The sequence below is a fragment of the Hyperolius riggenbachi genome, chromosome 6, assembly GCF_040937935.1.
Source record: "Hyperolius riggenbachi isolate aHypRig1 chromosome 6, aHypRig1.pri, whole genome shotgun sequence".
In the NCBI taxonomy this organism is placed as follows: Eukaryota; Metazoa; Chordata; class Amphibia; order Anura; family Hyperoliidae; genus Hyperolius; species Hyperolius riggenbachi.
Window position 1 is genome coordinate 373905207 of NC_090651.1, and position 26272 is coordinate 373931478.

General features: G+C 45.9%; 1 protein-coding gene across 1 annotated transcript; it reads left to right on the top strand.

Annotated features, from left to right (window-relative positions):
* The first annotated feature begins 1396 nt into the window (after positions 1 to 1396).
* LOC137521957 (uncharacterized) lies at positions 1397 to 22822 on the top strand. The gene is made up of 4 exons (XM_068241913.1): positions 1397 to 1456; positions 5898 to 5952; positions 8752 to 8808; positions 21211 to 22822. Exons 2-4 carry the CDS (start codon positions 5922 to 5924, stop codon positions 22752 to 22754), a joined length of 1632 nt encoding a protein of 543 aa, XP_068098014.1. The 5' UTR covers positions 1397 to 1456; positions 5898 to 5921; the 3' UTR covers positions 22755 to 22822.
* Positions 22823 to 26272: the final 3450 nt, after the last annotated feature.

The window sequence follows — 26272 nt, forward strand, 5'->3', positions numbered from 1 at the left end:
TTTTTAAAGCAATTTAAAGGCCACTTCCGGTTTTCTATCCGGATATCCGAATCCGCCGGATACTGAGGTCGGATATCCGATTCGGATTTGGATCGGAAAATTTTGAACTCGGATATCCGACCCGGATCGGATCTCGGGGTATTCGGATCCAAATCGGATCCGGATTTTGATAAGGGGTATTCGAGCAGCACTGCCGAGGAGAGAAAGAAGAGAGAGCCTGCAGTAATCCCGGAAGATGAGTTGTTACTGTGCTATGCTCACTCTCACCTGCCACTGTGACTATGCCTGGCTACCTATACTGGAAGCACCTGCCTGGCTAGCCTATACTGGGGGCAGCTATATTGGCTACTTACACTGAAGGCACCTATCTAGCTAACTTATACTTGGGACAACTATACTGGCTACCTATATGGGAGGCACCTACCTGGCTAGCCTCTACTGGGGGCAATTATACTGAGTACCTATACTGGACACACCTACCAGGCTAGCCTATATAGGGGTGCCTATGCCTGGCTACCTATACTGTTGGCACCAATACTTGACTCCACAGACGGTGGGGCGCAATTTTTACACCCTCACCCTGGGTGCAATTTAGCCTAGAAACCACCCTGTATACATAACTTGTGCAAGTACATGAAGTTCTGTAGATTTTCCAGAGGAATAATCCAAAGCGCCCATGTGTAATTCAGTAAGGGCGTTGCACACCCCAGGGGTGTTTGTCCGTGGGATTTGCTGATCTTGCATATAGGGGTGGTGTGGTTCTGCATATCATAAACATTATTGAATAGTTATGAGGGTGATAATCCAACGATATCTGTAGAAAGTAATATTAAAGGTGAAAGTCCAGCAGCCGACACATCGGCCTGGATTCTGGTCTGCTTGGTTGGTCGAAGCGGCAGTTTCATGTTCGGTAGATTTGAGTTGCCTTAGGCCTGCATGGAAACCGGGATATAACATGAATAGACACTATAGTCTCCTCCAACTCGCTGCACTGATCCTACATCTCACTTTCAGGGGCGTGTGCCAAACTCACTGCCAGTAGATAATGGAATTAACATGGCACAGACTGATAATTAGCTACTGCCGCATAATTATGGCTGTTCCTAGATGGATGAACAGGCTGGAGATTGTTCTGCTTATTAGGTGGCAATAACATAACCTGGGTGTACCTCAAACCTCGCTGATCATCTTGCCTGTCTGATGAGGGACGAACGGGAGGGGCAGCAGAAAGATCTGACGGGCGGAGCCCAAATTATCCCCAACAACGATAAAAGTTAGAAAGTGACCTTGTTTCCGTGCATTAGATTTATGTACATTAATATGTTATGTTTCATCACAGATAATTAAGGTGATGTGTCATTAGGGAGGACCTGTCTAAGTATGAGTGTGTGTATATATAGGGTGCAGACAGCAGCCAGAGAGCCGCATGAGCTGCCATAGGCTGATTATAGGAAAAGTGAGTATTGAACCACTTTCACTAGTGCTTCCTGTCGCTCTCCTCTTTGCTGTCTCTCAGTTAGCTGCTGTCACACTTCCTTCTCTCTGGAATGCTTCACACTAGGAACGCAAATCGCATTGCTAAATATACTTGAATTTGATGCAATTTGCGTTTGTGATTACCATTCAATAGAACGAGAATCACATCGCAATCGTCCCTAAAATGCTGCATGCAGATGCCAGATGCTGCAGTGAGAATGATCCCATAGGGATACATTAGTGGCAGCACTTTGCTGATTGCACAGTGTGAACCAGCACTCTCTAATCACCTCTGTATTTGCCTGTCTGTCTCACCATCCATTTTCAGTGTCTCTTTCACTGTTCTCACTTATATATTAATATTTATTATTATGTACTGTGTATGTATAGCACTGTCATCTTCTGCAGCACTTTACAGAGTACATAGTCATGTCACTGACTGTCCTCAGAGGAGCTCACACTCTAATCCTACCATAGTCATAGTCTAATGTCCTACCATATTATTATTATGTACTGTATATAGCACTGACATCTTCTGCAGCACTTTACAGAGTACATAGTCATGTCACTGACTGTCCTCAGAGTAGCTCACACTCTAATCCTACCATAGTCATAGTCTAATGTCCTACCATATTATTATTATGTACTGTATATAGCACTGACATCTTCTGCAGCACATTACAGAGTACATAGTCATGTCACTGACTGTCCTCAGAGGAGCTCACAATCTAATCCTACCATAGTCATAGTCTAATGTCCTACCATATTATTATTATGTATTTATATAGCACTGACATCTTCTGCAGCACTTTACAACGTACATAGTCATGTCACTGACTGTCTTCAGAGGAGGTCACAGTCTAATCCTACAATAGTCATAGTCTAATGTACTACCATATTATTATTATGTATTTATATAGCACTGACATCTTCTGCAGCACTGTACAGAGTACATAGCGATGTCACTGGCTGTCCCTAAAGGAGCTCACAAACAATCTTGTCTCTACTATAGTCGATCACTGACCTGTGTCACTATTGTAGTTCAAGAAAAGTTTTTTGAGGAACCAATGAACCTACCTGTATGTTTTTGGGATGTGTGAGAAAACCAGAAAACTCCCATTTTATTAGTAATAAATTGTATATTATGAGTATTTTACTGTAGCATTTATAGTATAACAATCTGTCAACATTTATACCTAGCACTACTCTAGTGTATCTTATATTTATCTTGTTTGTGAAGTAAGTAGGACGCTTCACTTGCTGCAATTCACTATGACATGTTTGGTAAAAAATAAGAGTTGGAAAAAATTCCACATTCCGAGTTTTAGACCTTTTTTTTCTGAATTCACAATTATTTTGCAGGTAAAGAGCGTCAATTTACTGAAAAACTGCATGACGGTTCACTAAGAGTTTGACCTCATGCGGTATTCGATGCAGTATTGTAAAGAACCACTATGGCGAATATCGTAACTTTTAACCCCTTCCCCTCTCCCGGGATGAGTAACTACATCCTTGCATTTCCCCATATCTTCTTGCAGTGATCATCCCTCCCCGCCGTGCCCTCCTGCTCGCCCTCCCCTCGCGCCCCACCAGGCTCGTTACCACCACCGATCGCTAGACGGGAGATCAATGAATGGGAACACAGTCCCCGTGGGAATGAACACCGCCATCTATGAGACGGCAACGTCATTCACAAAAAACGATACTTACACGTCCACGCATTGCTAGTAATACTAGGCATAAGGAAGTTATGCACGAGGACATCTTGTGGCTAAATAGTAAAATTACATCCACAAACATTTTTTACGCTAACAGACTTTTTTTTTTTCATTTAAAATTAACCCCTTACCTCCCACACTCCCCAATAGTTACCCAAAACATGCTTTGTAAAAAAAAAAAAACCATGATAAAAACATACAATTGAAAAAAATACATAAATAGTCAAAAGGGTATATTATTGTTACTTTTGGAACTATGGGCTTGTAAATAGTGACAGACGTAAAACTAAAAAAATACACCTTTATTTCCAAATGAAATATTGGCGCCATACATTGTACTGGGGAAAAAATTTAAATGTTGCAATAACCAGGACAATTGGGCAAATAAAATGTGTGGGTTTTAATTACGGTAGCATGTATTATTTTAAAACTATGATGGTTGAAAACAGAAATAATTAATTTTTTCAATTTTTTTTCTTCTTTTTCCTGTTAAAATGCAGTTGGATAAAATAATTCTTAGCAAAAAATCCCTCAAAGAAAGCCTAATTGGTAGCGAAAGCATTTTTTATACTGAGAAATAAAGTGCAGGTCAAGTTGCATAAAATTAACATTAACCACTTAAGCCTATCTGGACGAATATGTTCGTCCAGATAGACTGTGCTGCTGCAGCTGAATAAGGCAGCTCCCGCCGCCTGCCGTTAGCTCCCCGATCAATGAATGGAAATATACTTCCCATTCATTGATCTAAGTCCCCCAAGAAAAACCGACGGCCTCTTTTCAGAGGCCACGGTCTTTCTGCTTAAAAAAAATTTCCCCGTCCTCCTAGTGCTTCCTGGAGGCGATATCGTTCGCTTCCAGGATTTTTTGACTGTGGCCATCTTGTGGCCAAATAGTAAAACTACACCCACATAAATTTTTTAATAAATAAATACATTATTTTACATTTAAAATTAGCTGTTTACCTCCCACACCAAAAATTACCCAAATAAAATTTTTAATTTAAAAAAAGACAAAACATAAATAGTTACTTAAGTGTCTGAACTTTTTAAATATGCATGTCAAGAGAGTATGTTAATATAATTTTTTCAATTATAAGCTTGTAAATAGTGATGGACGCAAATTGAAAAAATGCACCTTTATTTCCAAATAAAATATCGGTGCCATAAATTGTGATAGGGACGTAATTTAAACGGTGTAATAACCGGGACAAATGGGCAAATAAAATACATGGGTTTTAATTAGCATGTATTCATTTCAAACAATGATGGCCAAAAACTGAGAAATAATTATTTTTTTCCATTCCTTTCTTAATCTTCCTGTTAAAATGGATTTAGAACAAAATAATTCTTAGCAAAATGTACCACCCAAAGAAAGCCTAAATGGTGGCGGAAAAAAACAAGAAATAGATCATTTCAGTGTGATAAGTATTGATAAAGTTATTGGCGAATGAATGGTAGGTGAAAGTTGTTTGGATACATAAAGTGAACAACACTGTGCGCTGAAGTGGTTACATTTGTATCAGCTCAGATCAATTAGTACCTTATTAGCCATTTTTGATTTCTGCTAATTTACCCGATGAAAAACCGCCTGCGTCGTACGATTAAAAGCTTCCAGAAGCTTTACAAAGTAATGCTCTGGAACGCTTTATCTAATATAAAAAAGGAACATGAAAGTCAATAGACTTTTATGTTACCCCGCTTAGGACTGGGTCACATTTGGCGCTTTTTCAGCGTTTTGCTGATCGCCTTCGATCAGCAAAACACTGCTACTAATGTATCCCTATGGATATGTTCACACTGTACCATTTGCGAATTCGTTCAAATCACAATTTGGGGCAATTGCGCTGTGATTCTCGTTCTATTGAACGGGTATCACAAGTGCAAATCGTGCTGAATTGCGAGATTTTGCCCGTGAATCGCGATCGTGGACCCGAACGCGATCGTAGGCAAGTGGCGGGAACGCAAACCGGTCCTTACTGCATCCTATGAGAATTCTGTCAAAACGCACGGATCAGCTCTCAGTGTGAAAGAGGTGAAAGGGCCCTTAGTGCCGAGAAGCAGACGGATGAAATTTCTTTGATAAATTTTGGAAAATAAATCGGGGAGAGAAAAGATTTTACAATGGACAAACAGTGACTAAATAAATGAATATTGTTAAAAAAAATGTAAGCAATTTTATTCTTTAAAGCGGAATATAACCCTGCATTTCAACTTTGCTCTAAAACATTATTTACAGTATATTATATGCAACCAGCATTTTTTTTTTTTACTAGACCAGCATTGGAAGGGTTACACAGGGCTTTAAAGTTCCTGGAGATTTCTGCAGACGCATCCGAAGCTGACATAGATACATTTTGTTTACATAAATGTATCTAAGTGTTGAATGTGACTCACTCTCTCTCACTGAGAAGGAGCTTGGCGGACAGCCAAAGAGTGTGTAACATTTATCAATAGATACATTCAACTAAATAGAATGTAACAATCTGAACTTCTGCATATCTCTCCACGGAACTTTAAACCTCTGTGTTTAACCCTTCCAATGCTGGTCTAGTAAAAAAAAAATTTGTTTTTTGCATATAATATGCTGTATATAATGTTTTAGAGCAAAGTTGAAATGCAGGGTTATATTCCGCTTTAAGTTATTTTTTACAACAGTTCCTCTTTAAATCTATTTCCTACCATAACGTTTACATTCGTCTTATAGGGCTAAGATTATCAGGAGGAGAAAATGAGCAGGACAATAATCATCCTTGGCTTAGGTGAGTCACTGATATACTACTGACATCACTTCAGTATTATGGACTATGGTTTAAATCATTTCTATTCTATAATGTAACATAGTGCTGGTACAATCTATATATACAGTATATATAACATTTAATATGTGTGTGTATGTATGTGCCGCGATCACTCTGAAAACGGCTTGACCGATTTGAACGAAACTTGGTATGCAGATCCCTTACTACCTGGGATGATATGTTCTGGGGGTCTCGCGGCCCCCCTGCACACGTGGGCGGAGCTACAAACAGCAAATCAGATTTCACCCATTCATGTCAATGGAAAAAATGTAAAAGGCTGCCATTCTCACAGTAATCAAGCCAGAGTACCACACTTGGCACAGTTGGTGACCGAGGTTACAAATTCAGGGAATGTGGGTGGAGCATAAAACAGCCAATCACATTTCGGCAAATTATTTTAAATGGGAAAATGTAAATTGCAGCAATTCTTAGAGTGTTAGTGACAGTGTTCTCAAACTTGGCACAGTAGGTCACTGGGTGACTGGGATTAATATTCAGGAAAGTGGGTGGAGCCTGCAACAGCCAATCAAAATTCACCTATTGGTTTTAAAGGGCAATATTTAAGGGGGAACTGAAGAGAGAGGTATATGGAGGCTGCCATGTTTATTTCCTTTTAAGCAATACCAGTTGCCTGGCAGCCCTGCTGATCCTCTGCCTCTAATACTATTAGCCATAGCCCCTGAACAAGCATGCAGCAGATAAGGTGTTTCAGACTTCAAAGTCAGATCTGACAAGACTAGCTGCATGCTTGTTTCTGATGTTATTCAGATACTACTGCAGAGAAATAGACCAGCAGGGCTGCCAGGCAACTGGTATTGATTAAAAGGAAATAAACATGGCAGTCTCCATATACCTCTCTCTTCAGTTCCCCTTTAAACTGCTGCCATTCTTACACTGTTAATGGCAGAGGCCTCAAACCTGACGGTCATATGGTGGCTGGGGTTTAAATTCACTAAAGGGGGTGGAGTCACAAACAGCCAAACATAATTCTTTGCTGGATAAACTCCATTTATTCACAAATTTTTGATGACGAGAAACCCAAAAGCTCACAAACTTGGTCATTTGAGTGTCTGTGTGTTAGGGTTAGAGAAAGTGGGCAGAGCCAACAACAGCCAAATACATGCCCGGGCAACGGTAAGTCTTCTGCTAGTACAGATGAGAAGTCTGAAGGACTTGCTAAAAATCTAACAAATGACTCTTTGGAGATCTTCGAAGTGACCAAAGATGGCTCCACCTTAACACCAATGCTTTCCTTTGGCACAGATCTCTGGTTAATAACACAGGTAGTCCCCCATGTAGGTTCTTCACCTGAAATCGTTCTTAAATAAAGCAATTCTGTGCCAACATCATTCATGAATGTAAAAACAATTTCAATAAAGGAGCCTGCATATGTTATTGTGTGCAGTGTGTTTTTGTTTTTCTTTATGTACCTGAAAGAAAGCTTCCCATAGACGGCGGTCTCTTTTGTTTAATCTGTGTCACCTCTTGTCCCCACGTGCCTCATTGTCGCCCATGTGCCACCGCTTGTCCTCCTTCTGCCTCTTTTGGCCCCTGTACCTCTTTAGCTCCCCCTTTGTGTCACCTCTTGTCCCCCTGTGCCTATTTTGTCCTCCTTGTGCCTCTTTGATCCCCCCTCTGTGTCACCTCTTGTCCTCCTCGTACCTTTTTTAGCTCCCCTTTTGTGTCACCTCTTGTCTCCCTTGTGTCCCTCTTGTGCCTCTTTTGTCACCTGCCTTGTGCTCCACCAGCCCTGTTCTTTTAGTATAGTAGAATATGCAGATTAGTAGAATATGCAGTAGAATAGTAGAATATGCAGAATAGTAGAATATGCAGCAGGAAAGTTGCTGTTTCGGTTAGAGAGTTCACTCTACCTTGACAAAGGACGGGTTTCCCAGCACCAGGAGGAGATGTTTTATTTACACTTTGAACTATAATTACCATACCTAGGTTTAGGTTTAGAGGGAAAAAATCAGGGGGGAAAATATATATACTAAACCTGTTGCATCCATGTTCTAGGAGCATCTTTAAGATGTTCTCCCCAATCATTGTCCTACTGTGTCCCCATGAGTCCTCTTGTGTCCCCTTTGTGTTCCCTTCTTTTCCGTGTCCTCCTTTGCTCCTCCCATGTGTCCCACCATGTCCATCTTTGCCTCTGTGTGTCCCCTTCTGTTCTCCTGTGTGTCCCACTGTGTCTTGCTTCGTCCCCTTATGTCCCACTGTGTCCTCCTTTGGTCCCCCTATGTCCCCCTTTGCGCCCCCTTCTACTCCCCTGTGTGGTCCTCTGGTCCTCCTGTGTGTCCCCATGTCCCCTCCTCCCCCTGTGTGGTCCTTTAGCCCCCTATCCCGGTCTCCACTGCTCCCTGTGCGTAAAATCAATTAGCAGTAGCATGTCTCACCTCATCCATCGGCTTCCGCGCCGAGCACAAATCTCTCATCTCCGGCGCTGCTCCTCTAGTGCCAGCTTCTACTGATCATATTATAAGCAGAAGCCATCACTAGGGGAGCTGAGCAGGAGATGAGAGGTCTGCACTCACCGTGGGAGATGCTGGATGACTGGATGGGGTGCCGCTAATTGTTTTTACACACGGGGGGAAGGGGAGGGGGGGGGGGACCACACAGGGTACAGGATTTTATAAGGCGAAAGTGCAATGCAGGACATTGGGGGCTGAATCCGGGATGGTGCCGCCCAAATTGTCATGGTTGACTCCCATGCCATTTTGTTCCATTAACTTCAGCTCTGTGTTTTTCTTTCATGTCTAGGCCTATGCTTGGCTCTGCTGCTCCCCCGGGAGTCTCATCAGGGAAGACTCCCAACAAGTGAGTACAGATGATATTCTTTCTATTCCGGCTGTTTTCTCAGTTAAAGGGAACCCGAGGTGAGAGGGATATGGAGTCTTTGGTTCACTTTAAGGCCTTATTTCATTGATAACTTTTACCAAAGTTTTAAAAGAGTCAAGGAAGGCTGCCAGCGTCTAATAGTTTAAGAAAACCCTGTATACCTCAACACCGCACACAATCCGCCTAATTACTGCACAATAGTGCAGGAGTCACACAACCAAGTGCATAAATCAAATTAGATCTGCCTGTTACATAGCAACCAGACAGTGATCATGTGATCAAGACAAAAAGAGGAAGGGTCCAGACAGGAGCTAACCACACCCTGACCAATGTTCCAATCAGGACAGGAAACGCGTAGGTGGGCAGGGCTGCAGCTCGAGTGACACACCCCGCTGCACACTGTCTCTCCAGGCTGATCTCCCTCTGTAGCAATGCTGATTTAGAGCTGGAATATTGGCTTCCTTGGTCACACTTGAAGTGGGTACCCACAGAATTGCCATTCCTTGGTGAGACCTTTCTTGTTTACACTGTGTCCCTGATCCATGGAGGATACAGCTATATGGGCATATATAGTCTCTATACATGACTGAAGAATACCGCTTGGTCGGTTTCCATGGAACATTAGTAAAAAGGCCCGCCCATTAAAAAGCGGGCGCTAGGCCATGGCCGGGTCACAGGAGCTCTCCATGATTATGTTAGGTAAACCCCGCCCACCTACATGTTGCACCCGCCATACGCAGGCTTCGTCAGAATGTCAGTGTCTACAAGAACCATCGGTGCAGGTGAGAAGCAAGCAGGACCTTCATGGAGCCCTCTGATTGCTGTATCCCCCTATCAAAATGACTCCCCTCCAGTTGCTGCTAACCCTTCAGGGCAACACAGATTGCATACAAATTGTGCAGCAAGAAATAGGTAGCGCTCCTAGTCAGACTGCAATTGAAATGGAACCAACAGAGGTGTGCAGCGCCCCCTAGACACTGACTAGGGTCACTGCCTAATTCTTGCTGTTCTTTAGAAAAAATGTGTAGACCATTTATGGGCTAGCAGCCCCAGGTTTTAACTATGTTTAAATTAATTGTCAATTAGTGTTAGGTCTCTTCCAGGAGGGCACGTCATCGTCGTGGAAGAGTCTAGTATTGAACAAGCTGTTTTGGAAGCTAAAGGGAGCGCGCATAACTCAGGAGCGCACACTACGCGCGGTCGCACTGGGGATTTTTAACTCGTACATGGTAAATTTAAGTGGTTCAGCTTTAGCAGCACAGCTTAATGAATGAGCCACAAAGTGCTGTTGCTGTGTAGGACATTTACACCATGTTAGGATAGCCAAGTAAACACAGCTGACTAACTTTACATTCTTCTTATAGCCGGGTACAAACGCACTATTTGTATGCAATTTGCGCAGGTTAATATATCAGCCCCAGTGACTGGAAAATAACTCTACTATAAAATTCTACTGTAGTCCATCTTCATCTGTGTTTATATTTTAAATGCAGTTGAATAAACCCTCTTTTCCAATCGACACAATAAGATCAAGGATAATAAACGTTTTTCCCAAAAATGTTCAAACTAACCATACCAAAGAAACAGCATCGATCTAACCAGCTAGACCACCAGGCTACAAATGCTGGTGGATATGGAATTTAACCTCTTGATGACCAGCTAACGCCGATCGGCGTAAACTGGTCGTCTGCGGGTTACCATGGAAACGGCCGCTCGATGGAGCGGCCTTTCCATGTGAGTTCACGGAGGGTGTCTCCGTGAACAGCCGGAGAGCCGCCGATCGCGGCTCGCCGGCAAAATGTAAACACGCGGGGAAGAAATCCCCGCTGTTTACATCATACGGCGCTGCTGCGCAGCAGTGCCGTAGGGCATATCGGCGATCCCCGGCCTCTGATTGGCCGGGGATCGCAGGCATCTGATAAACGGAAGCCTATCCTTCAATGCGCAGGCCGGAACTCCGTCCTGCGCATTACGTAAAGAGGGAGGGAGGGAGGTAAGGAGGCAGAGGGCGGAAATGGCTGCGGAGGGGGGCTTTGAGGAGCCCCCCCCACAAAACGCAGATGGCCGGCGGCGATCAGACCCCCCCGGCAGGACATCCCCCTAGTGGGGAAAAAAGGGGGGGAAGTCTGATCGCCCTGGCATAATACTGATCTGTGCTGCGGGCTGGAGAGCCCACGCAGCACAGATCAAGCAAATCACCCCTGGTCGGCAAGTGGTTAGCGCAGACAAGACACAGAACACTTATATCGCACTTTTCTCCTGGTGGACTCAAAGCACCAGAGCTGCAGCCACTAGGGGGCACTCTCTAGGCAGTAGCGGTGTTAGGGTAAATGGACCAGAGGCTTCCTGGATCCCGAGACAGGTAATTTCGGTACCGGATTTGGGCCATAGGCCATAATGTTAAAGGGAGCCCAAGGTGAGAGAGATATGAAGGCTGACAAGTTTCTTTCCTTTTAAATAATTCACATTGCCTGGCTGTCCTGCTGATCCTCTGCTTGTAATACTTGCAGTCATAGACCCTGAACAAGCATGCTGATCTGATGTCTATGACAAATCTGACTAGATTAGCTGGGAAGTGGCTGGATAGTGTACTGGTTAAGGGCTCTGCCTTTGACATGGGAGACCAGGGTTCGAATCCTGGCTAGGTCAAGTACCTATTCAGTAAGGAGTTCAAGGCAAGACTCCCTAACACTACAGGGTGGCCTCCTGAGCGCGTCCCAGTGGCTGCAGCTCTTGAGCGCTTTGAGTCCGACAGGAGAAAAGCGCTATACAAATGTTCGGATTATTATTATTATTATTAGCTGCATGCTTGTTTCAGGGGTGTGATTTACCCCCGACTGGCCAGAAAGATCAGCAGGGCTGAAAAGCAATTGGTATTGTCTAAAAGGAAATAAATATGGCTGCTTCCATAAGTCTCACACTTCGAGTTTCTTTTTATTATGGCTATAGGAGCGATGTGTAATTTGGGTAATTGTAATTTTTATCTGAGGGATTCTGCTGCTTGGTTACATTATTTGGGGACATAAGTTGCCTAATTCTTCTTTAGGGATATGCAGTAAACAGACTGACCCATTGCCATATACTTAATTCTTACAGGCCATGCTTCACTTGAACTTGAAGACAACCAGTTCAACTGAAACTAGACCTTACATTTTTTAGATGGTGCCTCAGGGTGGATTTCAGTCTCTTGCAGCCCGTACAGCTTGGGAATCATCGTTGATGGCAGCTCTATTTTAGATCTCAGATTGCGGGTTCAAGTTTGTCACAGGCCTACGGATGTTTTGTATATGGTGTGCCTCTGAGGAAGCGGCTGTTGGCCGTGAAACACGTGTTAGGCATTTCTTGATTTGAAGTGAAGGTCTGATGTTATGTCCATATATATGATCCGCAATTTGAAAAACTAACGTATGAAGAATAAACAAGAGAATTCTGGTTCATAAAACCCCCCGCGGTTGAGTGTATTGAACTTTGGGATTTCAGTGTTAGCCTGGTTTTCCCTAGATGTGCATTACTAGATATCCCCTGCTTTTACACTTCCTCCCACTACAGCACAGGTGTCGAACTCCAGTCCTTGAAGGCCGAGGTCCTCACACATTTTTGGTTCAGCCAAAACTAATTGATGAGACTCAATCAGGAAAGGTATGGTTCATCGGTTAGAACACATTTCTTTATTTCTCAGTCCATCCTAAACACTGGTATGGATTGGGCTTTCGAGGGCTGAGTTCGACACCTGTGCATTACAGGTTTGTTTTAAAGTGAACCTCCAGACTAGAAATCTACCCAGAAGCACTGACAAGGCTTGGCGTTTCTTTAAAGAAAATCTGTGATGCATTTGCACCAAAGTAAAATAAACATATTACTGTTTCCCCCCTAATTCCCCCTCTTCATTTTTGCCTATTTTCACTGCTCCCCACTGCCAATAAATAGCTTAATAAAAAAATAAATTTTAATCGTTTGGCCAAGATGGCCGCGATGCAAATTAACCAGCCGGGCGGTATGGACGAGCTCAGCTCGTCCATCACCGCCGGAGGCTGCCGCTCAGGCCCTGCTGGGCCGATTTCCATGAAATAAAAAGCAGCACACGCAGCCGGCACTTTGCCAGCCGCGTGTGCTACTTGATCGCCGCCGCAGCGCGGCGATCCGCCGCGTGCAGCGGTGAAAGAGGGTCCCCCCAGCCACCCGAGCCCAGCGTAGCCGGAACAAACAGTTCCGGCCAGCGCTAAGGGCTGGATCGGAGGCGGCTGACGTCCATGACGTCACTCCGCTCATCGCCATGGCGACGAGGTAAGCAAAACAAGGAAGGCCGCTCATTGCGGTCTTCCTTGTTAATTCTGATCGCCGGAGGCGATCAGAATGACGCATCCGGAGCGCCCTCTAGTGGGCTTTCATACAGCCTACTTTCAGTTGGCTGCATGGAATCGTTTTTTTTTAATTAAAAAAAAACCTCCCGCAGCCGCCCTGGCGATCTTAATAGAACGCCAGGGTGGTTAACTCCGGAAGTGCTTCCGAGTCATAGCAGATGATGACAGGATGAGAGGAAAGCTCTGTCCCTGACTATCTCCTTTACAGAGATGAGCTGTGCTGAAGCAACAAGAGGCAGCTCTCCCCCCTGTTGTCAGCCTCACAGGAATGAGCAGACCTTCCCCCTGCTCTCTGGAGAGTGCACCAAGGTTAGTGATGACTCATAGGATGATGTGCAGCAGGGGGAGGGAGAGGCAGATAGCAGGGAGGAACAGCTGCTGTATTATCTTCCTCTTCCTGCAGCACAATATTCGTCTATGTGGAGATATATTGGGGTGCTGATGCTGTTAAGGATAATACAGTAATATATTTTCATTTTCCCATTTTTATATCTGCTGTGGTATGTCAAAGGTGTAGAGATGCAGGCTAGATTCATTGACTGTTCCTGTATTTGTGTGGGTGGGTCACTAGACCTACATTTGCATCTAAAGAGGTCTTCAGTGAATACGACCAGTCACCTATCACACAGGACATCCTGCTGCAATGTGAAAGCCTTAATCAATTGTCACCTGTAACCTGGGGAGATTGGAAGTGAAGGAAGTCTTTTGTTTTGTGTGTGTGCTATAGTACCCTTTTCATGTATGTGGATCTCTGGAAATCCCATTTATGTCTGAGAACGGAGACAGGAAAACGCCTTAATCAAGTTTTCACCTGGAGTTGAAAGCCTAACTTCACAATCTTTGATGTATAGTAGACTTTTACCTGGAAATGGAATATGTCTGAGATTTAATTAAAACCTAGTTCCTCCCCTCCCCAAGTAAGTTGCAGCCTCCAGGCGTAGCTCAGAGTATAAAAAGCAGAGGCAAATGCCTAGTGACCATCTTCTCTCGGAGGTAGCGAATAGCTAGGGAGGATCGCGACTCCTGGTCGAAACGGCGTCCTCCCGTCAAACAACGTTCTAACCTAAGCTGGTAACGTTCTTTTTTCCCCCGTTTATTTTTACGCAAATATCCGTGTGTGTTATCTTTGTACATTTTATCTTGTAACTATTTTTACTTTGTTTTTTTGTAATCTTTTTGTATATATTCAGTTCTGCACTGTTCTATGTTTTTTCTGGAATATTAAATTATTATTTAATAAGTTTGACTTCTGCCGTACTAAACTAACACTCATAGCCTAGAAGAGACTGAAGTGTAACCGTGTATAAGTTCATGCCTAATTGTACGCTTGAGCAACACTACCGTAGGAAATTGTAATTGCATTGTGTGTGGGGGCGTTTGTCATACGTTGGCCTAAGCGCGCAGCTGACCCAACGTACGAACAACGCCAGTGCGAGTAGCTAACAGTATCGTTCGGAACGACTGTTAGTGGGTCTTTGCTTCACGACAGTGTAAGATTGCAACTGTGTGTGTGTGTGGGTGCGTGGCGTTCCCGTATTTGGCCTAAGCGCAAAGCTGACCCAAATACGAAAACGCGGAGTGCGCGCTGAGGACTCGACAGCAGAGTGGAAGTGTCTAGCAACGCTAGTGGTGGCAGTGAGAGGTGTTTTGAGGGGTTCCAGCCTTGTTTGTAGCTTAAATAAGGCTGTTCCCCGCTTAATCTGGTCAAACCCGCAGTCGGGAACCGTATACGCAGGCGTGCCGCGGGCCGGTTCTTGACATAATTGGCTGGCAGTGGTGGGATCGTTTAGTACATTAGTACGCAGTTTAGCTCGCTATTCTGAGTACTAAAGGCTGGAAGCTTGCTAGAAGCAACTAGCCTACAGAAGTCTACTCAGTGCAGAATCTATATACGTTTTTTTTTTTTGTTCAAAGATACACACTTGGTGTTTGCTTTCCCTCCCCCCCTTTTTTTTTTCTTTTTATTTTGTGCAACACGATGGCTCAGAAAGCATCCAGCTATGCAAGGCAAAACAAAGAGATACTACTCAACCTGTGTGAGCACAAAGGCATCGAGACGGTGAGCGGCCAGACTAAGGAGCAGTTGCTTCGTGCGCTCGAGGAGCATGATGAGGCAGAACGAGCCCGTGCTTCAACGTCAGCAGATGCAGCTCACGACACGCCAGAGGAGGAATCGCTCCCGCCACAGGATGCGAGTGGAGACGATGTCCTGGGTGATCCACCTAACACGGAGATGACATCTCTGGAAGCCGACCTACAGCTACTAGGTTCGGCTGAGCCCGAACTGCGCCTAAAGCTGATTCTGGAACATCGGCAAGCAGAGAGGGAACAAGCTGCCCAGCGACTCCAGGCCGAGAGGGACAGACTCCGGGCAGAGGAGGGAAGAGCTGAACGGCAACACCAGCTGGAGCTGGCTAAACTTCAGCAGCAGAACCGGTCTGCTGGACCCGCAGAACGCGAAGGTGAGCGAGTCCACAGAATCCCCCTGGATAAGTTCCCCGCTATGGACAAGGACTCTGACATAGACACTTTCCTACAGGGGTTTGAAAGGACTTGTCGGCAGTATGGGGTGCCCCGTGAGCAGTGGGCAAGATACCTCACCCCAGGGCTGAGAGGCAAGGCCCTGGAGGCGTTTGTGAGTCTCCCCCAGGAGGAAGAAACAGACTTTGAGGCAATTAAGAAAGCCATCATTGCACGATACCACCTCACGCCAGAGGTGTATCGCAAACGTTTCAGGACAGTGCAGCGAGGTCCTAATGACAGTTACCTGGATCACGCGTGCAACCTGCGCACTGCCTTCCAGCAGTGGCTAAAAGGACTGTCAGTTGAAACCTTGGATGCCCTGAAGGAGCTGATGATAAAAGACCAGTTCCTACACACCTGTCCTGTTGAGGTCCGGCTGTTTGTGCTGGATCGAGAACCAAAGACAGTGGATGAGGCTGCGGAAATGGCCGATGCCTACACCGCCCATAGAGCACCTGAGTCCCGGAGGACTACTACACCCAGCTGGAGAGGAGAACAGATGGCTAAACCGGTTTCACCCAGCACCCAGAGGAGGCAAGCACCGCTGTCTCCTGGATTCAAGCAACCTGACACTCGGAAATGCTTTGTATGTGACAGGGTGGGTCATATCCGCACGACTTGCCCAGAGAGGAAGAGGGAGGCCCCAAAATCCAGTGAGGCCTCAAACCCCAGTGAAGTCCCAACGGCTTTGTGTGCTACCAGGAATGCTACTGGCTATGCAGAGAATCTGCAGCTTGTCACGGTTGGGGGTACAGTTGCCACTGGGCTGAGAGACACTGGAGCAGAAGTGACTCTCATACATCCCCAGCTTGTGAACCCGGAGCAGTACATACCTGGGAAAATGATTGCTGTCAGAGGAATTGGGGGTGTCACCCCAGCCATACCCACCGCCTTGGTCCACCTGAATTGGGGGGCCGGCAGCAGACTGAAAGAAGTTGGGGTAACTGACAAAATCCCCACCAACGTTTTGCTGGGTACTGACCTGGGACGGTTAGTGGCCCGGTATGAGCCTACTCCAAACCCTGTGGAGCCTGCATCCCCAGCAGAAGTTCTGGACTCTTGCAAGGTACTGTTTGATAATGCTGTGCAAGTGGGGAGTGCTGGAGAGGCCCCAGGGGCTATGGACTGTGTACTAGGAGCCAGCCCTAGTGAGTCTCCAGTGCCTAGGCCTGGAGTGGGACCTGTTGACACAGAGAATGCAGAAACTGATGATGTCATTTATGACGCACGGACTATCGAGGCGATCGATGCAGGAACTGTTGATGATAATTGTGAAGTGCTGAGTAGCAATGTGTGTAATGATACAGATAATGTGGAGGTTTTATGTGATGTCCCAAATGACAATATATGTAGGGATGATAATGCTGATGGCATATGTGTTGTGCTACATAATGCTGTGTGTCATGTGGACACTCCGTCAGCTGCCGGAGTAACCAGCGGCGCTCGCTGGGCTGCAGCAGATGGACTGTCCACTGAAGGGGCAGACGGCACCAGGCCAGATCTTTCCCCTTCAGATGGTTTTAAGACAAAATGTGACGTGATTTATGATGTGTGTAAGGTGGGCACTCCCTCAGCTGCAGTGGTAACCCGCAGTGCCAGCGGGTCTACAGCAGAGGGACTGTCCACCGAAGTGGCAAATGTTGCTGGGTCAGCCACATCCAATTCGGAACCTGGCCCGGATGGCCCAGGAGCCTCTCCGTCTGCAGCCTTCCTAGAATGTGTGACAGGCAGCACTGAGCTCTCTGGGGCTGTTCGATTTGACAGCAGCCTGGAAGAGCTCAGGGGGCTAGCCAGCAGGTCACCAGCTGGGAGGGGCAGGTTGAGAGGGTTCTGGGAAGTTATTCCCTCGGAGCTGTCCGAAGTGGAGGAGGCAGACCGGCAGATACTCGTTCCCCAAAGGGACCGAGAGATAGCTCCTGCCACTATAGAGAGAGTGCGTGTAGCGACGGTTGGAACCCTTCCCCAGTTGCAGCACAGTCTCTATGGTTGCGAATTCACGGTCGCCACTGACCCACATTCCCCTGGTTGGTTACGTCAGGTTGCCAAGGGCAACGACACATTGCAGCAACCTGACCTAGCTTTCCAGTCGTGTAGCTTGGAGCTAACTGACAGGTGGGGAACCCTCCTGAGGATGCTAAAGGGTTTCCCCACCCGGCCAGGCCGTCAATGTAGGCTTTGGCAGGATGATGCGTTAGATTCACCTGCCAGCGCCATCTGGAAGGGGAGCAATCATGGGAATGCGGACGGGCTGTCCCGTCAAGCAGAACCAACAGTGTAGGTGCTGGCAGGATGATCTGGGAAGATCGTCTGCCTTGCACCAAGTTAACGGCGGAGGTGTGGAGATATATTGGGGTGCTGATGCTGTTAAGGATAATACAGTAATATATTTTCATTTTCCCATTTTTATATCTGCTGTGGTATGTCAAAGGTGTAGAGATGCAGGCTAGATTCATTGACTGTTCCTGTATTTGTGTGGGTGGGTCACTAGACCTACATTTGCATCTAAAGAGGTCTTCAGTGAATACGACCAGTCACCTATCACACAGGACATCCTGCTGCAATGTGAAAGCCTTAATCAATTGTCACCTGTAACCTGGGGAGATTGGAAGTGAAGGAAGTCTTTTGTTTTGTGTGTGTGCTATAGTACCCTTTTCATGTATGTGGATCTCTGGAAATCCCATTTATGTCTGAGAACGGAGACAGGAAAACGCCTTAATCAAGTTTTCACCTGGAGTTGAAAGCCTAACTTCACAATCTTTGATGTATAGTAGACTTTTACCTGGAAATGGAATATGTCTGAGATTTAATTAAAACCTAGTTCCTCCCCTCCCCAAGTAAGTTGCAGCCTCCAGGCGTAGCTCAGAGTATAAAAAGCAGAGGCAAATGCCTAGTGACCATCTTCTCTCGGAGGTAGCGAATAGCTAGGGAGGATCGCGACTCCTGGTCGAAACGGCGTCCTCCCGTCAAACAACGTTCTAACCTAAGCTGGTAACGTTCTTTTTTCCCCCGTTTATTTTTACGCAAATATCCGTGTGTGTTATCTTTGTACATTTTATCTTGTAACTATTTTTACTTTGTTTTTTTGTAATCTTTTTGTATATATTCAGTTCTGCACTGTTCTATGTTTTTTCTGGAATATTAAATTATTATTTAATAAGTTTGACTTCTGCCGTACTAAACTAACACTCATAGCCTAGAAGAGACTGAAGTGTAACCGTGTATAAGTTCATGCCTAATTGTACGCTTGAGCAACACTACCGTAGGAAATTGTAATTGCATTGTGTGTGGGGGCGTTTGTCATACGTTGGCCTAAGCGCGCAGCTGACCCAACGTACGAACAACGCCAGTGCGAGTAGCTAACAGTATCGTTCGGAACGACTGTTAGTGGGTCTTTGCTTCACGACAGTGTAAGATTGCAACTGTGTGTGTGTGTGGGTGCGTGGCGTTCCCGTATTTGGCCTAAGCGCAAAGCTGACCCAAATACGAAAACGCGGAGTGCGCGCTGAGGACTCGACAGCAGAGTGGAAGTGTCTAGCAACGCTAGTGGTGGCAGTGAGAGGTGTTTTGAGGGGTTCCAGCCTTGTTTGTAGCTTAAATAAGGCTGTTCCCCGCTTAATCTGGTCAAACCCGCAGTCGGGAACCGTATACGCAGGCGTGCCGCGGGCCGGTTCTTGACAGTCTAACTAGACAAATAATTAGAAAGGAGCAGGAGAGAGACAGCACAGCTGTTTCTACACAAGACAGAGGAAAAAAGATTAGTACTTATGAAAGGAACATATCACTTCATCTAAATTGCATTTTGAAAAAGGGCCACATAAGCCCTTTTAACAGTTTCACAGCATCAGAACATTTTTTTTACCCAAGCCTCATTTTTACCTGCACAGAAGAAAACTGCCCGGGCATTTTCCCCCTAATACTGTGCAAAGCATGATGGGATTCCTGATGTTTTTCTCCTTCTGCTGTTTTGGTGAAAATTTTGTTGTTTTCACTATATAACTGAAAATAAAAATATGAGAATAATTTCTTTGCTACGAATGTTCTAGTAATTATCCGTACTACACAACCAATTCATTATATCATCATTTTTTTTCCGCTTCAGTGTCTCTTTAAAGCGGTATTTTCACCATAAAAATCAAATTTCAACAGCAACTGGTCTGAGTGTATTAAGTAATAAAGATGCTAATCCTGCATTTAAAACTTGCAAAACTTTTCCTGCTGTTATGGTTTGTAGTTATCACATACTTTAGGAGCACTGGCCCTAGTGCCAAACAGTGCCAAAGAGTTGAATGCTGGGAGTTCTTTTTATCTATAATATATTCCTCCGCTTTTATTGATTTCCCTGCCTATCTTCTTATCTGAAACACCTCTGCTCACTTGTGTTTACAAGCAAACCTGAGGTGACTCAGCGATTGGAGGATAAGACAGTGCAGTTCGTAGTATACACCTCAGTGGGAGTGTCTGAAGACTCTGGGAGGAGGGCAGCTAATGAATACACAATGAGCAAGAGAAGGGAGGGGGGAAAACAAGAGTCAGGGAGGATATGATGTCAGCATTAGCTTGGCAAGATGGCCACTGCCTAGAATAGGATTTTCTGCTTTTCCTTTATAAAATTCACAGGAATCATTACGTGGATAGCACAATACATCTGTTATGCAAGTAGAAGTAGTATTTATCTACTTATATATGTGTTTTTTATTTCTAGGTTAGCGTGGGTGTCGCTTGTTCTTTAAGGTGTAATATGTGCTCTACACTAAACATTGAGTAGCTATGATTTAGACCTCTGTCATTTATGGAAACAGGAAGCAGTTGCAACCCCTGCAGGCTGTCTGGACCCCCCTCTCCTTTCTCCCCAGTAAACATGGGGGCTTCATCTGCTGGAAGTCATATAACAAACGTGGCCACCATGATCCCCCTCCAGTAACAGTGCGGCCACAACATAACCTGCTATAAAGGAGTAAGAGGAAGCACTTGGGCCCCATCGCAGTAGCAGCATCTGCCTTTTTCAGTAGTTATTATGCCTCTATGGCCCACCTTAAGCTGGCCACTAACGGTCCAATTTCTAGCGAAAAATCGTTCGAGCGATCAGAAATTCTGATCGGATTGGTTGTAAATAATCTCCATTGGTGGACACAATCTATTATGAACGAGTGAAAAAAATGTCGCCCGAATGAATTTTCGTCGAACGAAAATTTGGATTTTCTTGGTGGTCGTGATAGATCGGAAGCAATGATTGGTTAGTTGATGGTGTAGTGAACGATTTTTCGTCCGATCAGAATTTCTGATCGCTCGAACGATTTTTCGCTAGAAATTGGACCGTTTGTGGCCACCTTTAGTCTGATTGCCAGTTCTCCTAACTAAAACTTTTCCATACACATTCAGTTTTGATTGGTGATGATTTCCTTCTATTTTTTATTTCTCGTTTGCAATAAGCAGACAGGTGCGCCGATCACAATTTATGCACTGACATTTGTGTTCTCTTTTTTATTGTTCTCCTTAGATAAGTGCTACGGGGCCAATGAACAGCTTTATGAGTGTCCTCCTAAGTGCCCTAAAAACTGCCTAAACAAAGATAACCCACCAGTGTGCACACAGGACTGCAAGGACGCTAAGCCAGGGTGTGACTGCAAGCCGGGATATCTGAGAAACACACAAGGCTTCTGCATCCTGGAGGAACAATGCCAGTCTCCTCCATCACAAGAGTCTAAAGACAAACCACAAACAAGCTATGGACGCCAATCACAATCCCGGTCTGGCAGTGTAAACAAACCAGAAACAAGCTATGGAAGCCAATCACAATCCCAGTCGGGCAGTGTAAACAAACCAGAAACAAGCTATGGAAGCCAATCACAATCCCAGTCGGGCAGTGTAAACAAACCAGAAACAAGCTATGGAAGCCAATCACAATCCCAGTCAGGCAGTGTAAACAAACCAGAAACAAGCTATGGAAGCCAATCACAATCCCAGTCGGGCAGTGTAAACAAACCACAAACAAGCTATGGAAGCCAATCACAATCCCAGCCGGGTAGTGTAAACAAACCACAAACAAGCTATGGAAGCCAATCACAATCCCAGCCGGGTAGTGTAAACAAACCACAAACAAGCTATGGAAGCCAATCACAATCCCAGTCGGGCAGTGTAAACAAGCCAGAAACAAGCTATGGAAGCCAATCACAATCCCAGCCGGGTAGTGTAAACAAACCACAAACAAGCTATGGAAGCCAATCACAATCCCAGCCGGGTAGTGTAAACAAACCACAAACAAGCTATGGAAGCCAATCACAATCCCAGTCGGGCAGTGTAAACAAACCAGAAACAAGCTATGGAAGCCAATCACAATCCCAGCCGGGTAGTGTAAACAAACCACAAACAAGCTATGGAAGCCAATCACAATCCCAGCCGGGTAGTGTAAACAAACCACAAACAAGCTATGGAAGCCAATCACAATCCCAGTCGGGCAGTGTAAACAAACCAGAAACAAGCTATGGAAGCCAATCACAATCCCAGCCGGGCAACCAAAACAAACCACAAACAAGCTATGGAAGCCAATCACAATCCCAGCCGGGCAGTGTAAACAAACCAGAAACAAGCTATGGAAGCCAATCACAATCCCAGCCGGGCAGTGTAAACAAACCAGAAACAAGCTATGGAAGCCAATCACAATCCCAGCCGGGCAACCAAAACAAACCAGAAACAAGCTATGGAAGCCAATCACAATCCCAGCCGGGCAGTGTAAACAAACCACAAACAAGCTATGGAAGCCAATCACAATCCCAGCCGGGTAGTGTAAACAAACCAGAAACAAGCTATGGAAGCCAATCACAATCCCAGCCGGGCAGTGTAAACAAACCACAAACAAGCTATGGAAGCCAATCACAATCCCAGCCGGGCAGTGTAAACAAACCAGAAACAAGCTATGGAAGCCAATCACAATCCCAGCCGGGCAACCAAAACAAACCACAAACAAGCTATGGTGGATACAAACCACAACCCCAGCCGGGCTATGGAAACAAACCAGAACCAAAGCCAAACAGCTACGAGTAAAGACACATTTCTGATGAAGTGAATGTGTCCAAATCCTGTAGAATAAAGTAAAGCATTCAGAAGCATTAGAGATGTGTCTGTCTTGTCATTGCTCCATGCAGGGCCGGTCCTACACTTTTTGCTGCCTGAGGCAAATTTGGGGAAATACCCCTCCCCCCGCCCCCTTTGGAATAATCGCACAGCACCTGACAATTTACTATGCTTCATTTAATGTTCTCACATGACATGCTGCAGCTCAACACAATAGCACACTGGCAGGCTGTGAGTCTGTGACAAACACACTGCTCACCCTCAGCCACTCCATTCCTCCTCAGTCAGGACAGCAGTGCCACCTCCTCCCTTCTGCTGTGCAAGTCAAATGAAACACTGCTACTCTCCTGCCTCCCCCCTCCACACTCACTGTCAGACTCCTCACACAGCACAACAAGCTGCTTTTCCCCAATGACGCTCTCCTGCCTCCCCCCTCCTCACTCACTGCCAGACTCCTCACACAGCATAACAATCTGCTTTTCCCCAATGATGCTCTCCTGCCTCCCCCCTCCTCACTCACTGCCAGACTCCTCACACAGCACAACAAGCTGCTTTTCCCCAATGACGCTCTCCTGCCTCCCCCCTCCTCACTCACTGCCAGACTCCTCACACAGCATAACAATCTGCTTTTCCCCAATGATGCTCTCCTGCCTCCCCCCTCCTCACTCACTGCCAGACTCCTCACACAGCACAACAAGCTGCTTTTCCCCAATGACGCTCTACTGCCTCCCCCCTCCTCACTCACTGCCAGACTCCTCACACAGCATAACAATCTGCTTTTCCCCAATGATGCTCTCCTGCCTCCCCCCTCCTCACTTACTGTCAGACTCCTCACACTGCACAACAAGCTGCTTTTCCCCAGTGATGACCTCTTCACATCACTCTCCTCTCTCTTCTCCTCCTACTCTGCCTGCATGCTGTTAGTGTAAACACAGTACAAACATGCTGCCCCTGCAATCTCTGCCGCCTGATGCAAGTGTTTCACCTTGCTTCATGAGAGAACCGGCCCTGGCTCCATGTTTACCTTCTGCTCATAGTTATATAGTTAGCTTAGTTAAAAAAAGACCTCCATCCCAGGAGCGTAACTAGAGGGGAGAAGGGGGCCCCAGAGCTGTGGGGGCCCCAACCACTAACCTTCCCTTCCTTCGTAACAGGGGAATATACCTCAGATCAGGTATGTTTGTGGCTACGCTTGTTATGGGTGTGAGATGGGCCTGCAGGTTTTGAGGGTGTATTGCTATCCCTCCTGAAAGGATTGCAATATTTAACTTTTCTTATGCCAGCAGTGAGTTTGAGGAAACCAGCAGTTTTGGAACAGGAAACTCACAGTGATGTGATTTTATCAGGCAAACCAAAGATCAGTAACAGACAATTTACAAAAGGGTAAAATACATAACATAAAAACACATAAATTCAGGAAAAGCAGAGGCGGGACAAGGTCCTCCAGCACCCGAGGCTGAGACAACAAAGTGCGTCCCTCCATCCCTCCCACCCCAGCCGTCACACACTGATTGCTATTACATTAAGAGGCTCCCCAACTGAGTGAGTTGTGCACCCCCTCCTACACTGTTCCCTAAGGCTGGAGCCTCTCTCGCCTCTGCCTCGGCCAAACCCTGCGCCCCCTCCTACACTGCAGCCTCTCTCGCCTCAACCTCGGCCCTGAGGAAAAGGCACTAAATTGTACTACAAACTCTCTCTCTCTCTCTCTCTCTCTCTCTATATATATATATATATATATATATATATATATATATATATATATATATATGTATATATACAGGCCCATTTCTAGGGCCGTGTAAGGGGTGCCACTGCCCGGGGCGCTGTTGGGAGGGGGGCGCTATAATGGAGGGGGGAGCCGGAGTCGCGGGGAGGGCAGCCCGACCGCTCACTCCCTCTCTCGGGCCGCCCTCTGTGCTCCCCCCTTCGATGCATAGTCAGTGAGCAGGCAGGAAGCGCTGTTTACAACTCACCTGCCTGGCTCCAAGCGCTGTTCTCTCGCCGTCGGTCTCCTCTCTCTGTATATCTAACCTATACTGGGGGGCACCTACCTATCTAACCTATACTGAGGGGCACCTACCTATCTAACCTATACTGGGGGGGCAGCTACCTATCTAACCTATACTGGGGGGGCAGCTACCTATCTAACCTGTATTGGGGGAACCTACCTAGCTAGCCTATACAGGTGGCCACTATACTGGCTACCTATATTGCAGGCACCTACCTAAATAACCTATACTGGGGACACCTACCTATCTAACCTATGCTGGGGGCAACTATTCTGGCTACCTATATTAGAGGCACCCACCTAGCTAATCTGTACTGGGGCACCTACCTATCTAACTTATACCGGGGCCGCCTGCCTATCTAACCAATACTGGGGGCAACTATACTGGCTACCTATACTGGAGGCACCTACCTGGCTAACCTATAGCGGGGGCAACTATACTGGCTTACCTATGCCTGGCTACCTATATTGGGGTACCTATTCTTGGCTACCTATACTGGCTGGACCTATACTAAGTGCAACTAGACCTGGCTAACCTATACTGCGGGCACCCATACCTTGCTCGGGGGGGGGGGGCTCAATTTTTACACCCTCGCCCTGGGTGCATTTTAGCCTAGAAACTGCACTGTATATATATGTATATATCACTTTAAAGTACAATTAGCTTAGGTCAGATTAGATCAGTTCCCAATGTCCATTGTCCTCTTCCATAGGCATTGTCTCGTCAATACAAAGGAAACCCTTCATGGCTCCAACTCATTGTCCTCTGTGTTTATTCCATAGCATCCAGCGGTCAGAGAGAGACAAAAAACTATGCGCAGAGCCTTATATTTCTCCCATAGTCCCACCCCTTCCCTGCTTTGTGATTGGCTAGAGGGAGGTGAGCTGTACTTCCTGTAGCCACAGGAAACGCCACAATGATGAGCTGTACACTGGTACACTGATCTGTACAAGAGCTGCCATGTGGCTATCAGAACGATGAGTCACATGCTGTCGGCCATCTTAAAATAAGTTGACAATGTTTCAGATTTAAATGGTAGAAATTCAGTAAAATAATCTTCGCATCAAAGAGGGGCACCAGTGGGAGGCAAGGGAAGGAATGTGAACATTGTCGCGGGGGGGGGGGGGGGGACATCAAAGTTTCACTGGGGGGGGGGCCTCATGAGTTGTAGTTACGCCACTGTTCCGTCCATCAGCATAGCTCCCAAGTGTGAAGCAGATCATTTAGGCGCACCCCTGTAAAGGCGACGCCACCATAGGCCCCCTATATTAATAGCCGTGATTATCGTCTATTACTGGTCATTTTGGCACCATATAATATCGTCGTGGGCAGCCCATTATACAAATAGCCATTGTCCAAATTACCAGTAAATGGGGCTATTAATATAGGCGGCTAGGGTGTTGCCTATATTAGTTTCAAAAAGGATTTCATTGGTGAAAGCATCGAAACATGGTAAACAACCGCTACACCAAAGAAAAC